Source organism: Poecilia mexicana, unplaced genomic scaffold (assembly GCF_051168715.1).
Source record: "Poecilia mexicana isolate PSO_F unplaced genomic scaffold, ASM5116871v1 scaffold_7, whole genome shotgun sequence".
Taxonomy (NCBI): domain Eukaryota; kingdom Metazoa; phylum Chordata; class Actinopteri; order Cyprinodontiformes; family Poeciliidae; genus Poecilia; species Poecilia mexicana.
The window spans coordinates 20,736,025-20,752,189 of record NW_028263376.1 but is presented as its reverse complement, the minus strand read 5'-3'; the positions used below and the strand labels follow the sequence as shown (position 1 = coordinate 20,752,189).

The 16,165-nt window shown below is 36.7% G+C and overlaps 1 protein-coding gene across 3 annotated transcripts in view; it reads right to left on the bottom strand.

Moving 5' to 3' along the window:
• The window catches only part of LOC106917474 (death-inducer obliterator 1-like), a 30,341-nt gene that overhangs the window by 11,300 nt on the left and 2,876 nt on the right, over nucleotides 1-16,165 (bottom strand). For 2 of the 3 annotated variants that reach the window (XM_088007225.1, XM_014986458.2), the window contains exons 4-7: nucleotides 15,900-16,149; nucleotides 15,302-15,736; nucleotides 15,009-15,192; nucleotides 26-542 (exon numbers count right to left, since the gene is read on the bottom strand). In XM_088007225.1, coding sequence (XP_087863351.1) covers nucleotides 26-542; nucleotides 15,009-15,192; nucleotides 15,302-15,736; nucleotides 15,900-16,149 — 1,386 coding nt within the window. The remainder of the gene's footprint in view (nucleotides 1-25; nucleotides 543-15,008; nucleotides 15,193-15,301; nucleotides 15,737-15,899; nucleotides 16,150-16,165) is intronic. The other variant, XM_014986459.2, reaches the window with a different exon arrangement.

The following is a 16,165-nucleotide window of genomic DNA, read 5'->3' as shown; positions in this document are numbered from 1 at the left end:
TGCGAGTCTCTAAGGTAGTTCTCACCTCTTGAACAAGATGGCGGTAAGGGAGCGCTGGATGCTCTGTCGGACCTGGTTATTGGGCTGAGAGGGTCTGGAGGACGGAGCGCTGGGTGCTGGAGGCACCAGCAGATTTCGAGTTTCGCTCAGCAGAGCTGGAACTGCGGACGGTTTCTGGGACGGCTGGCTGCATGAAGCCTGAGGTACGGGCTGTTTCTTTGGTATAACATACGTCGTCTTTTTGACGATCAGGGCGCCCATCTCTAGATGTTGAACAGCTGAAACGGGAGGAGCTTGCGTGGCAGCAGGTTGATCAGATTTCTCCGATGTTGGTGGCGGTGAGACACCTTCTGCTGCTTTTTGCTGATTGGACACATCAGTACTTTCAGGTTCTTTTTCCTGGGTCGGACTCTGTAATGGGGGTTCCTCAGCTAAAGGCTGGGGGAGTAGAGGAGCGTCTGCTGTGGGCTCCTCTGGACATTGTTTCGGAAGAGATACGGCCTCAGTGTCAGGCTCTGGCTTGTCACTGGTCTCATCAGCTGCTAAAAAATGAGGACAAAAGAAAAATGTGGCATTTTATAAATATGAGAAAAATATCTACAAATTAGTCACTGATTACTACTTATTTATCTTTCTAATTTTCTCTAGTATATTTATTCTGCATACATGAATGTTTGATTAAGATGCACATGAAGTGAACATAATTTTGTTTTCTAATTCCAGCGCTTCACACATCTGAATGAACCAGAATATGAATTATGGTCAGAAGGAATCAGATCTTCCAGGTGTTGGTAAAAAACAATTTCCTATGTAGAAGACAATCTTTTTTTTTACTTGCATTTCTGTGCACAACTTTCCTTTTTATTATTATTTCTGGACTGGTATGTACAAGAAAATCAGGTCTAGTTTCAATGCAGTAACTCTTGGAGGTAATTTCTGCTGTTATGTAACCAAGAAGAAAAATATCAGACTGAAATTATATAACTAAATGAGTTATAACATTGAATGCACTTATCACTCTGCATGATTTATGTTAAGATCTTCAACCAGGTATCATTTCACAGCTTGTACTTTCTGTGAAAGTAAAAGCTGCACCAAATAAAGTATGAGTAAATACTCTTAAAAAACTACAATAATGTAGATATACAAATTAAACGTAAAATCAAAATAAGCCAATAAGTAAATCTAATTAGATGCCGCTGTGAAGACACAAAGACTAGATCGAGAATAGTTTCTGATGATGTGAACTTTACAGATAAAACATTTTGTTAGAGAAGAAAGAAGGAGCAAATTCATAATTCATATTCACTGCTGAATAAATAATAAGAAAAAACCCTTATTAATTAGCAGCAAAAAACAATGGATATATTTCTTGGGATGTTTTTCCTACTGTGACATTTTTCAGTTGACCTTTTTGCCATTTTGCTTATATTTCAAGGCTGTCTTTGGAAAAAGTGTACTTTTCAAGTCACACTAAACAGCTTAGCGATGTTTTAACTTCTGTTTTTTTTTTTATTTTCAATGTTTTTCTAATTACGGTACTTTTCATTTTCAGTACCTGCTATAACATTTTCAACTAAATTAGCTCTCTGAACAGAAAACAGTAAATTTATAACGATTTTAAAAACTGTACTACTTGACAGGGTTTTTATGTTTTTTGCACTTTTCCACAATTTTAATGGGGTACTTAGTATTTGCAAACTTCTACATTTTTCTTTCATTTCTGTTTAATGAATGAAGACGTCAGTGGTATTCACACCTTAAAATTATTTTTTTATCACTTTAATATGCAGCTACTCTGCCTAAAACTCTTCTTATGTTGCTCCTCAGATTTATTCAGTAAATATATGTTTACAAAAGGATCACTGAAACAGGACTAGTCCTTCATAGTCGGCAATTTATTTCTTTGCATTTGTAATATTTACACCCAATGGAGCCAATTTAATGGCATCAAAATGTAATTTGTGAACTGCAGAGACACACTGAGATAATGTTTAATGTATTTGAGAGATGAAGCATCTTTCTGAGAATATTTACATCAACAGTGTCTGTGTAGCTGATTTCTTCTGTCCAACTGAAATATAACAAAGCACTTCTTAATTATTTGGTGTCATTGGTCGGTAAATTCAACAGGATTATTTGTAGATGTAACATACTAAAAAGTGGCACAAACACTTTGCACAAAAAAATCAGCTTGCTGACTGATGTTTATGTTTGTTCTTGAGCTATAAATACAAATATCATGATGTATGTTGGTGTTTACACACGAAAAAAAAGTGATTTCTCAATTTTTGTGCATTTAATGAACAGAGATAATCCTATTATTATTGACTATTTGATTTTTGCATCATTAAGACAAACTACTGCAAACATAGATCAATACTAAAATAAGAGTACCATCTATAAGCCTACCTTGCAAAACAAAGAGTATATAATAAATATTATTATTATTAGCTTTCTCTAAAAAGCAGATGTTTTATTGGGTTAAACGAATGTCCAAAAAAATGATGACACCTCTCGATTCAGAGATCAATACTCTGTTGCTTAGAAAGCATTCTGAATCTCTGTTGTGGCCAGTTTGATATTTAAACAGTTCCCCTCTGCTGAACTGAACAAATCATCTAAGTATTACACAAACAGATTCTCCCTCTTCACAGCAGATGGGTTATATATAGTTTAGAGACAGAAACATGCAAAGGTTTTCCATACCCTTTGAAATTTTCCACATTGCCTATAGGTAAAGCCACAGGCTTTAATACCTTTTATTGGGATTTTCTTGAATCGACCAAAACAAAGCAGTGTGTAATTGCAAAATACAAGAAACTGGATTAATGGTTTTCTAAAAAAAGTCTGGACTTTAACTAGACCATGAACATGTTTTGATCTAAACTGTCCCACTGTTACTCCGGCTGTATGTTTTAGGGTCATTGTCTTGCTGTAAGCAAATCTTGAGTCTCAACAGGTTTTCTTCCTGCATTTAGCTCCATCCATCTTCCCATCAACTCTGCCCAGTTTCTATGTCTGAAGAAAATCATCCCCACCACATTTCACCTGTGTTAATTTTCCACCATGCACACCATTTTGAATGTGAAGTTTAATTTTGGTCTTCTGTGACCAAATCAGACACCCTTCTTCTTTCTTGATACATTCCCAAAAAGGCCAAGATTTGTTGGAAGTTCTTCTCCCAACAAATTCGGATCTCTACAGGTCCTATGTTACCAAAGTGAATTTGGTCTCTTCTCTGTTCAGTGCTATGCCACACCCTGACAGCTTAGGTAGATGACCAAGTCTTGCTAGATTTACAGTTCTGATAAACGCTTCTGATAATGTCTGTAACATAGCATGTGGAGATGTTCAAAATCTGGGAAATTGTTTCATAACTTAAACTTGCTTTAAAGCACATCACAAATATACTCCTGCTCTTTCTGTGTTCCTTGTTTTTCATCCTGTTTTCTGACAAAAGGGCCATTTTCACCAAACCGGTTCCAGTTCTTTGCGTTTCCACTGAAAAAGTTAAACCTCTGGCTCCAAACAATTTAAATGTTGACAAAACCCAGTTTGACGCTGGACCAGAGGAAACTATCACTTTCATCAGGACATAAGAGACGGACAAATGGCAAATGGACAATCAAAAACACCATCGTGGTTCAAAGCCATCATGTTTATGAGGTGGCTATAGGGTGGTAGAAAATCAAACCGGTCCTTTGACCTGTTTTAAATTTGACCAATCATCTTTGACTGGTCAAATTTAAAACATAAATCCTTAACAGCACAGCACTTCACAATAATGAAATGTATATGAAATGAAGTTTAGCAGAATAGCACAAGCTAAACCTGCAGAGTTTAGGTAAATGGGCCTTATAAGCTACCCTTATTATCTACAGGTAGTGTTGATAAAACTTCCGATTAAGTTGTGCTTAACCTTCTTTTCAGCATTTTTGGTGTGTATGAAACATTAGCTGCTTAAGATTGTGTGTTATTCACAACCTTCACCTTTTTGTATAAAACCGTGTTGTTAACTTAAGGCAACAGTTTGTGAAACTGGGGTAAATTATATGATTTGTATTTTTTAAAATGTTTCCATCCACTGTGATCCACCACAACAAAAAAAGACATCTAGGATCAAATATCAACTAGATGAGATGTTTATGACGTGGCTGTTGGGTGACAGAGAATCAAACCGGTTCTTTGACAAAATCAGACCTGGTTAACACCAGCTCCAGTGAAGGACTAGAGCCTCTTAACAAATTTGATCATTTTTTGTAGACTTATTAAGAACAAGTTACATGTACAGCATTTCTTAAAAAAAAAAAAAAAAAAAAAAAAAATTGGCACTTTGGGCACCAATTACACCCCTGCATCTTCTTGGTTATTTCTCTGCAAGCTTGGAAAAGCATCTTTCTAGCATTTCCCACTTCTTATCGGCATATCCTTCTTGACCTCTGTCAGGTGGTTTGGAAGTGCAGGTGAAGACATTTTTGGGTCTTTCCAAATACTCAAATTGCTCCTGAAACCACTCCCTTGTTATCTATGCTATGCTATCTATGCTATGTGCTTATCATTATCATGTTAGATAAGAAATAGTTGCAAAAATTTTTATAATATGCATTAACGGCATATATGTATGGCATTCCTTCTCTTCTGTTGTCTTTACTGAACATCCCTTCCAAAAATAAATCGTCAATGACTTTGGAAATGTGGTTATTTTCTTCAGGTAGTTGTCTTTATGCTTTTCTTTCGGATCACACAAATCAAATGTTCCACCATCAATTCTTCGGGCTTACGCTTTTTCACGATTACCACATTTCAGAGTCCATGAAAGTAAGCCACATCTAACCTTCTTTTCCCCTGTTTAGTTGTTATTTATGGGGTGTATTTGAATATTTTTTGCTTTGTAATGTTTTCTGTCCTGATATTTTTATGTATTCTTGAATTAACTGGAATTTTTGCATTTACAACCATCTCATTTAATTTTGAATTGATCAAGCTATACACAGACATGTTTTACCTTAATGAAGGTAAAATGAAGGAGTGAAGGAGTTCTCCTTTGAAGTGTTTCAACTCTTATCTTATTAGATTCATACTTCCTGTCAATCACCCAGGTAAACGGCTCATGAAAGTCTTTAGGCTCTGTTGTTTAGACTAAAAGCCAATACATACTCTGAAAGAACAGAGAAAGGTGTCCTCTCTCCCAGGCTGCAAAAACCAAACGCCGTCTTTCTGTTCTTGATGCACATTCTGGGCAGGACATTTTTTTCTTGTGTTTGGAGTTCTCCACTTTACTTCTTCATAAGTATGACTTGTCTTTGTTAACAAGAACTTTATTTATGTCGCCTTGAGTTGAACTAATTCCTCTGTTCTTTTGGAGAATGTTCAGGCCTTAATTTGCATAGTCAGGTTTGTGCAGGTATTGTTTCAGGAATATAAACTACAAGATTATTCTGTATTTAATTTTGCTACTTGACTTGATCCAAAGAAAGAGGCATCATTAATGGTAACAATGTCATTTAGTGTTTAAGTGTATGGTACAAAGTCAGAAAATTCAGCTGTTAAACGTTTATTTCCAATCGATATAATTATGGGTTTATGGTACATTAGACTCATGGTTTATTATACACACGATTCTAGCTAAAGAATATATACTCGTAAGTAAATCTTGACATCAATTTAACATGTAACACTTAGTATGCATTCCATAAATTCTAGGAGATATTTGAGCAAAGGTCTGGTGAAAGTTAATCCCTAAAAGGATTCCAAATTTTGTCCAAAAAGCTGTGGACAAAATGCTTATTTTATCTTGGGTGACTTTGGTATCACCTGTAGACTTAGACATCTTTGGTGAGTCTCTGACTTTATCCAGGTTGTTGTTAGTTTTAAAGCTGTCCTAAATGTCAACAGGAATCCCTGTTATCTGTCAAATAAATTCATGTAAACTAAAAGTGGTTTTAGCCTAAACCTAATCCTGTTTGCCTCTGTGGTCAGAGTCTAATAAAATATTGTAGTTAATGTTAACACAGATGTGTTTTGCTTGTGGTTTTCTTCCGAGTATGCCAGAAGGTATGTTTACGAAACTTTTGCAGCATGTTAACTATGTGAAAAACATTGTGTAAACCTTTGCAAAATATGTCCCGACAACTCCAGTCTCTGATTTAAAAAGTCCTTATAGGTATCTTGTCTAACTAGTCAGAGCAGAAGAGTGGCTACCTTGTGTCTGCAGTGGCATAAAAAAGGCCATTTATACCAAAACATTTTCATAATGTGTTTTGGGCGACAGAGTAGTTTAGGGCCAATTATTTGTGTTTCAAACGATGTCAGAAATGATCGAGGCTACCAGGTTGTAGTCAGACCAAGTCTTTACTTATTCAGAACAAAGACCAAGTTCATTATAAGCCAGGGTTCAAGCAGGACAATGAAACAGTCGTCAGTGTCATGTGTTTAAAAAAATTCCCACGCCTGCTTAGCCTAACCTGGTATCTGCCGTTTTAATTCTGCGGCTATAAATGTTGCAATAAATAAACAGCCCAGAAACTGTAGCAATCACCTTTTTAAATAATAGGTGATATAAACATCTTGTGGAGATCCTCTATGTAGCCATCTATAGTCACTAGTTTGCATTAAAAAAAGGACAAAATCTGCAGCCATTTACCTAAACCATAGTACTCCATAAAATATCAGACTATTTTTGATGAAGCTTAAACTAATTACTGTAAAAATACTTGGAAAGAGTAAAATAATAAAAATTAAATATGGTTCTAAAGTAGCTCTATCTGGTGAAAATCATTCAGTTTGCAGGTTTGAAAGCCACCAAGAAAAAAATATGAAAAGCATGAATGAAAAAGTTAGTTGTACTTTTCCTTAAAAAAGAAAAAGAAAGATGAATGTCAATGAATTTCTAATTTCAACAACTTCTAAAATAATTCAAAGGTATATGAATGGTGCTTATGTGAATTTGATGAGGTGACTTTTAATTTTTACAATTAATATTTTGGTATAAATTTTATTCAGTATTTAGCTATGTACACTCATAATTATGTTTGAATGTATAAAGAGGTTGAACCTTTGCTGCAAAGTTGCATGTCGTGCAAAACAGTCGTACGTGTGGCAGCTCAGGGAACAGTGCGAGTAAAAAAGGAGGTTCACTTGTGAAGGGATGCGACATTTCTGCTAAAACTATTCCCTATCAGACCGATGGCTAATTACAATCTTACAAAATGTTAAATTATTTCATTTGAATATTAGGTTGTTCTGATTCACATTTTCTCACTTTCCAGACACACAAATGCAGCTATTTTTTAAGATAATTCTTTTAAGTATGTAAAGTACTTTTTTAAACACTTCATTACTATGAAATTATATTTTTATAATACATTTCTCCACAGAGGTTCCCATTATTTTTTAAATCTTCTCTCACACAGATATTATAAATTTTGAAATACTACGAATATTAAGTTTGGCCTACTCTATGGATGTTTTTCTTTTGGCCAGTAGAGGGTGCTTGTGTGTTACCATCAGCTGATCTAGACATCTGCTGTGAAGTGATTAAATTATCAAAAATTACTTGGAGCATTGATTTCATGTAAAACACTTTACAATGCAACCAATCTAAATCTAACACGTTCTAGAACATGTGCTCTGTAAAATAAACGAAATGCTGCCAACACTGACCCTCATCAACAACAGTCAAACTTTGGACTAATTTTCTCAAATTACACACAGGAAGAGCAAAACAAAGTGTCAGCTTATATTTCAGGAAGTACAATGAAAGAAAAACTCATTCAAGTGCCCTTTCTGCACAGAAAATCTACAAGCTACACTAGCTAATTTCACAGCACATAATGGAGACTGGATATATAGGCGTGTGTACAACTGAACTACATCGCCCTCAAACCTTTTTACAGCTTGTGATGAGATAAGTCAACATGCTGTGTAATAAAAATAAAACTAATTGCACTTATTGTTTAGACTGAAGTACATGGACCTCAACTTGCCATGAGAGAGGTCATGATTTAACCAAAACAAACATTAAAATCACAAACCGATCATTTGTTCTTGCTCTTTTATAACTGACCTATAATTATGGTCTATAGCAATTCTTTAATATTTAACATTTCCTGGCAATATTAAATAGCCAGAAAATTATATCACTGTATATCACTGTCCCCGTCAGTGATATAATACAAGTTACAACTAGTCAACAAAAATTTTTCTTTCAGGGTTGATGTTGTGTTTTGCTCGGCAGAACGTGGCTTAGCACAGTCAGGAGACGGAGCAAAGCCAACTAAGACTGTAAGTCAATGGGAAAATTAACAAAACAGAAATACGTCTGTTTACAAAACCACAGTGACTATATGGATGAAAATGAATTGAATTGTTAAACTTTTACATGCTAAACTTTGTCACAGTGGTAAAACCAGAGTAGGCTACAAATATAACTTCTGACAAAGTATTACGCACATGCTATCGCAAATAGTCACAACAATGTAGCTCTTCCAGATTACTTCATTTATCAGATTTGTCATGTCTTTGTAAAAAATGTGTTAAAATTTTTGCTTGACAGTTTAGAGAATCAATGGGTTGCATTTAAAGGCAATAAATTAAGTTGATACATCTTTCCTGTGATTAATTTGATATATGTCTAATTCTAAGACCTGGTGTTTTAATAATATGAGCAGAAAAGCAACAATTATTCCTACTATTATTAAGCAATAATCATAACAGAATGCTTATGTAAAATATATCCATTATTTTTATATACTCAGACTTGAGCAAAAATACAAATACGTTTTTAGGTTCTTAACAAAGCCAGTTTTACATTTTCGTTTTGCTTTTAGTAAAAAAAAAAAAAAAACCCAACAAGCTGCTATTAGTTAGCCAACCCTTTTAATCCTTCCAGTAACAATTGTTGCCTTACTTTTTTTTTTTTTTTTAAACCTCTGGATAAAGTGTTGCTCTAGTTTTGTGTAGCTAATTGAGGTGTTAAAATAAGTTATTTATTCTAATCAATATCAACTTCATGTAGCGAGCGTGAATGGTCACATGGTCAGACCCTTTTATTTCCTATTACTGCTGAAGGTAAATGTCCGCCTCAAACTTGTACAAGAGGAAGTGGGTAAAATACTTTAATGAACTGATTTACCTGAAATGTTTTGTACATATATTCTCTAAAAGATCTTCTATTAATATGAAATTTTATGTCTGCATGCGTCTTTTGAGCAAAAAAGGAGAGAAATGTAAGAATGGCGATATTTGTTGTCGCTAGAATTCCACATTGCCATGCTAGGCGCCAAGAGTTCGGCTGTTTATTTTATTTATTTCGTTGGCTTTTTCCACACAGCTTAAAACTACTATATGTTTTATATCTTCTACACCTGAAAGAACCCCAAATTGATGTGTGCTACATTACAATCATTTCTAAAGTTAAAAAAGATACAACTGAAAGTGACGGTTATAGCGACTGCTCGGATAGAGTTCCAAGCCAAAGCAGGCCATTTGCCTGCTAGACTGTTGTATGGTGAAGCAGAAGTGACCTAACCGAATAATAATGATATTAATATAATGAGTCTGGACCTACCCACAATCTTCCTCCACTCACAACCCATCCACCCAGTTGCCCCTGTCCCTCATCTCTCACTCCTGCAACATTTTGTGTTGCAAGAAAACCATCGCCACTACTTGGTGAGTCTCCCACAGCATCAAGGCAAATGAAAGAAAGTTCCCTGTGATAAATGAGACCACGCGACCAAGAAAAAGATGCCCTGAGATCAATGATACCCCAAAAGGCCATAAAAAAACAGAAAATGACCTGTGATGATGGTGAGTCTCCTACAGTGCCAAGCCGAAAAAGAAGGTGCCCAAAAGATACTGATGCCCTACAAGAAAATGCCCAGATAAGAATGAAACTTTGCAACCCAATAAAATAAAAAAAACATAATCTCCCCACCCCTTAATTACCAGCCACATCCAATATTCTAGAGTTTGTGACCTATGGCCCACCGCAGATTTCATTAAAGAAACTAAACTCGACCCTGTTGATTTGTTCGTGTTGACATATCCTTCTACTCGGAGGGAGCTCTCAGTTGAAATGTAAAATGCCTATTCAATACAAACCAAAGGGAAGGTATTTGATCTGGACATGGATGTGATTCTGCCCACTTCTGGCTTCAATGGAGGTACATGTATTGGTCATATGACCATCACGTCTAAAGTGAAACCATGTCAAATGCAACAAGCAACCGCTTTCATGAAATGATGGCCCCAACTCATCTGGTGGATAAGTTAAAGGCAGCAGACAACCCTTTCTACAAAATGCTGCCCATCTTCAGTCCACTGAGAGATTCCTACAAAATGACGACATACACATGACTGCTATCCATTGTTGATACTCTTATTATAGCAAACAAGGCTGCAAACCGTTTATTTGGGAATTTGGGTAGAAGTCATGGAGCCTTGTTTTACCCACAGTGTCCATGTTTCACATGGAGCCCTATTGTGAAGTCCACTCAAATCTTCTTGACGTGAATGTAGTGCTTGGTCTGGCAGAACAGGCAGAAGTTCCTCCAGGGTGCTCATTCGTGCATGGTAACCTTTTCACTTCACTTATCCTCACTGAGGAAATGACCAAACAAGGTTTTGGATCCCTTGGTCCATTGAGACACTGATGTCTGCATGATGTGCCACAATATGTTTATGTATCTAAAACACTTCTACTTATAACCATGCTTTGCTATTATAGGTTATGCATGTTATTGTAATTCTCATTTTAAATGTGCGTAAAAGGGGCAAATTAAAGTTACAAATCTATGTAGTTTCCCACTGGTAACCATTGCTGCTGAGTGTAAAACCTACACCTTCACTAAAAATACCAACAAAAATGTTTTTTAAAAATCTAATATGCGTTAGAGAGTTTTAAGGATTGAACGAACGCACTTATTTTGCGAAGAAAAATGTAGAATTAAACATGTAAATTAGTCAGGCTATCTACTCAGGTTGCCAGGCAGTAGCCTGCCAACTATAGCTTTAATATTGTGACAGATGGCAATCCTTTATTTTTCAAGTCATGAAGGGCATTATTTTTTGTGACTCAATAGCTGGAAGCAGTTGATTATTTTTTCCCTTGTGGGAACGGAAAACGTGCAGTAGCCATCTCGTGTGTCTATACTTACCCATACGGGTGTGGGTAAGTATAGCACTACTGCTGTGCCACGTGTAGCTCATAATATACTGACAGTCAGCCCATCTCTACTGAATATATTAACTTACTAACTTCATATAAATATATGCAGCTATTGTTTTTGTATTTTACAAAACAATAGCAATTGTATTTTTGTATTTTACCGATTTCTGACAAATTCTTTATTGTATAATTTTTTACTGCATTTTGGGGGAAAAAACATTACGATGTTGTGTATTGTGTGATTAGTATCGTTACCTTTAATTGTGTTTGAGACAATTATCAAGCAAAAATCTAGGAACTGCTCAAATCTTTGACCTCAACTTGGATGAAAAACTTCAAATGATCTCAGATCTTCTTGGGTCCTCAGGAATCTCCAATAAACGACATGCTGAGCTCTACAGATCTTTTCACAAAACAAATGCACTGAGATTGAAGAAAAACAGTGAAGTTTCTCTTCTGATTTTATTCATTTTTAATTTTTGAATTTAAGCCCTACTGACGTGTGGGATTTCACATTAAGAGTGGAAATTCACCTTTTTAGATTTAGATAACTACTGACTTTTGATGATAATCTAACAAGCTCAAAATCTAAGATGTTTAATTGATAGTAATATTTGAAATGGTTGGGTATTTAGGCTGAAAATATTTTGTGGATACTGAGCGTTTGATAAATATGACAGCATGATATTAATAATTTAGTTTGTATGCTTTTATAAATTCCATATAAATGTCTGATCAACCTGTTGACATGATGTTAGTGCCCTATGTTGCAGGTGTTGGAAACCAAAACCTCCTTAATGCATTATTTAAAAAGTGGATCTACTCTCACAAAAGAATAGCAAATTACCACGTCTGGGTGAACAGGATGTATTATGTAAAATGAGTTGGGTTGTATTGCTTTTTGGTGTATATACTGATGGAAAAGAAACATGTAGTTGGAATAAGGACCATAAAGCAATAATAGTGATCATCTAAAAAGATCACATGGAGTGCTTTGATTCACCAGGACAAAACTTCTGCTCTCAGCCCCTGTGATCACATTTGTTCAGGGAAGATCATGGAGTGAAGACGCTGTCTCAGGTTGTCTCATTCCTTGATGTCCACCCCAGCGAGAAACTGTGTGCCGTGTTGTGTACCACAGCTGGAGACTTGACCGATTCCTGCCAGGGACCAGATGTTCAGTCGGGATCCTCTTCAGGAATGTGCCAGCACTTCACAGCTGCACACCCAGAGGCTCAGTGGTTCCACGAGGTGCTGAGCAGAGAACAGGTTGTCTCTTTGGTTATGATACACTGCAGGACAACTGGTGTTGTGGGGAAAGTTTTCTTTTTGCCATCAGTATATATCAAGACTCGGCCAATGCTGCAAGAATGTTCGGATCCGAGGCAGGACCCTGATATTATTGTAATTAATCCGTGTATTTTAACAAAGGGGTTGAAACAGAAAGGCATCAACAGCCCTCCACTCCCACTCCCATCAAATATTAAATAGATGTGCAATTCTGGCAGTTTGATCAGCTGAGTGTACAAGCATCAACACTAGGTACGTCAGTACCTACTTGAGTTTGAGGAGTGATCATATAAAAAAAAAAATGCAAAAGAAAAAATATTAAAAGCTGACCCTGATAAAAAATAAATAAAAATCTCAAAAAAAACTTCAGAAAAAGTAGTTTGCAGCAGTCCGTGTGTGTATATGTAAGAAATGTGTATGCTGTAATGTATTGAGTAGAAAATATTCAAAGTACTTTGACACAGCTAACATTGCTGTATTTATGTCATCACTTGAGAGCAAAGTTGGCTTATTGTCATCCAACTTCAGCTTTTCAACACACCCCCTCCACGCCGAGATAAAAATGGTGCTCTGCTCCAGCGGAGGCTTGAATGTATAAACGAACTGTTACTCATCCCTGAGGCTAAGCAGGAGGACAGCCTTTCACTGGTGCAGACAAGTCTTTCCTCCACCGCCACAAAACTCTAATTCGAACAGTGTATACCAGATTTATGTACCATGTGTAGAAACAAACTCTTCCTGCTCGAAAGCAGCTGCCCTCTCAATAGTCAGCCGAAGAATTTCTCCGTCCATTTTGAAGAAAGAGAGATGTCTACTAAGGTTACTGGAAGCGTAAACAGCATAATGTGAGATTTTGTTTATCAGGAAAGCTACTTTGAGACGACATGAACATGGGGAGTTTTAAAATGCAGAAGCTACGTGTATGCAGTGAAGCATCTAATGCAACAAGAAGCTTCAGTTACACTCGGATTGTGTTTAAATGTAACCTCAAAATATATCAGGAAAACGTTGCCAGTTAGTGGCACCAGGTTGCTAAACAGTAAATACCTTCTTAAAAATATACTTCATCAAAAGAAGCAACTCTGAAAATAACAGAGAATGGCATAATTATATAGCATAAAGAAGAAGTTTAAGTTGCAGTCTGAAATTAAACGTCATTAACTAAACATTTATTTAACCTTTTGGGAACTGGGCAGGGAATGTGTCGCCCAAATATTGAAGCCTTAAAATGTAAAATATCTTCTAAAAGCATTTATAGCCCTCAAAACTTTTTACATAACTTGATTTTTAAAGTTTTTCACACATAAAATCTAAAAAATGTGGCATGAATTGGTTTTTTTTAGTACTCGTGTCAATAATATGTAGAATATTCTTATTGTGGTATGTTACAATCATTTTTTAACGCCTAGAAATAACATTTATTTTCCTAATTTGAAAAATAGCTCAAACTCAGTCTGACTGGATGGACGAGGTCTGGATTTAAGTCTGGACTTTGACATTCATTTAGTAGTATTATGTTTTGTAAAACTGGTGATAAATTGTGCAAAAAAAATGTTCGTACTGTAAATATTTACTGTATGTTTAATTTACTTTGAGAGCTTTCCCAGGCTTTTTGTATGAAGTGTGAGCTTCATAAATGCACAAAAACCGTACAGTCACAAAAAAAAAAACATTGTCACAATCAAGAACTAGGAAAACTGCTGCTCATTCTGGCTGAAAGTGATTAGTGAGGGATGTTTAACATGCAGATTTTGAGGACAGATTCATTCCTAGGGCTTCCAACGAGCCAGCAGAAACGTGTATCAGGGATCTGACCTTAATGTTGTGAGAACATGTTTACTTTTTAAACTGAAAACGAAGCAAGAGAGTAGCAATGTTTCTCATAAAGCAGCCGTAAAAACTGATTAAGATATTTTAAGAGTAAACGTGAAACACTGTCACTAAGGAACGGTTTTGAAACGCAGACAGCAGGCCTGAGCAGCCTGTCTGCACTTTACTCTTGAATGAAAGTTAAACATGGGTGCACAATATAAAGATTAAATATAAAATCCTATTGCAAAACTTTGGGAAAGAATCTTGATAGTTTTACTGGTCATATGATGAGTAATGCTCCCCCCACCAAAAAAAAAAAAAGGAAAGTTGTATCCAACATGTGAGGTTTTGTTCATTGTTCAAATGATCCTTCAAAGTTGAGATTTATAGAGAGCTTGGGAGTTTAAATGAAGTTGCATCAACACAGAAATTCAGAAGTAGCCAGGCATTTTGTTTTAGGGTTTACCTAATATGATGCATTAAGACTCTCTCAACACAACATTTTTGGTATTTAAATCCAAGAGCAACAATAAAATTGAACATACTTACCCAGAGCTGACCCCTGCTACTTGTCAGTCATCCATGAGAGTAAATGTATATGTACAGGGAGTGTGTGTTTGTTTTATGTAGCCAATATATTTAAAGGGAAGGACAGCTCTATAGTATCTGAGGAGGTGCTTTGTGCATGGTGAATAAACTGCCTGAATGTGTACGAGTACTGAGTGGTACATACACGTGGTGTTTAGGTTAGATGACGGTATGGAAGTGGACTGAACATCTGTGAGATTGGGGTCACAGGTTTTAGGAGAAGCGGACGGCTCCTCCCGCTCTGCCTGATCTTCCTCCGCCTCCACTTCATCAGCAACTTCCACAGCTTTTCTTGCCAACCTCTTAGATGTTCGGCACGAGCTTTCAGCCTGGAAGGAATATTTTAAAACATATCAGCGTCAAAGATTCCACCCATTATCTACAAAACAACTCTTTCTTAACTCTAAAACGCTTCACCTAGTCTAGGTATTTACTCACCTTTGCTGCAGCTTTTCTCTGAGGTCGTCCTTTGGATTTAGGCACCTTAGGGCTGGAAAGAGTCTTCATGGTGATAGCAGCATGCTGAAGGATGCAGTCGGTGCCACAGTAAACCGAGTCCGGTAGCGCTGGTTTTGCGCAGCCAGGCCCAGTGCAGAGAGGGAACGAATCATCTGCCTCCATCTCACACTGAGGGTCAGCTTCCGCTTCAGCTTTTGATTCCCCCTCAGCTTCAACTTCAGCTTTTGATTTCCCCTCAGCTTCAACTTCAGCTTTCGATTCCCCCTCAGCTTCAACTTCAGCTTCACCTTTTGTTTCCCCCTCAGCTTCAACTTCAGCTTTTGTTTCCACCTCAGATTCAGCTTCAACTTGAGGCTTTATCGTAAGAGCCTCCCTCTCTTCTTCTTCCTCCTTCTCCTCTACTAAAACAGCCTCCTAAACACAGATCACCAACTTAAATGCAGACTCATTCAAATTTGTTATACTTATGCTAAATCTTAAAATAAATCAGAGCAAAATTCAAAAACATCTATCATTTTCATTTAACTTCACTCTGAACCTTTTGTTGAATGGATAACAATCCAAACTAAATTCAAACCTTGACAACTTGCTGCTGCTCCTCTTGTGGCTCCGTTTCCACAGCAGGAGGACTCAGTGTCAGACATTCAGGAAAGCTAAGGTCTGGCTCAAGGTGCGACTCTAGGTGGATGATGCTCTGCCTCGTCGTAGTGCAGGTTAAACACATGTAGTCTTGGTCTCTCTCCTCTGTCGTCTCGTCCCACGTTTCACTGATACCGACACATGCGCTATGAAACCACTCCTGGCAGCTGCTACAGCAGATCATGAACCTGAAAAACGGACGTT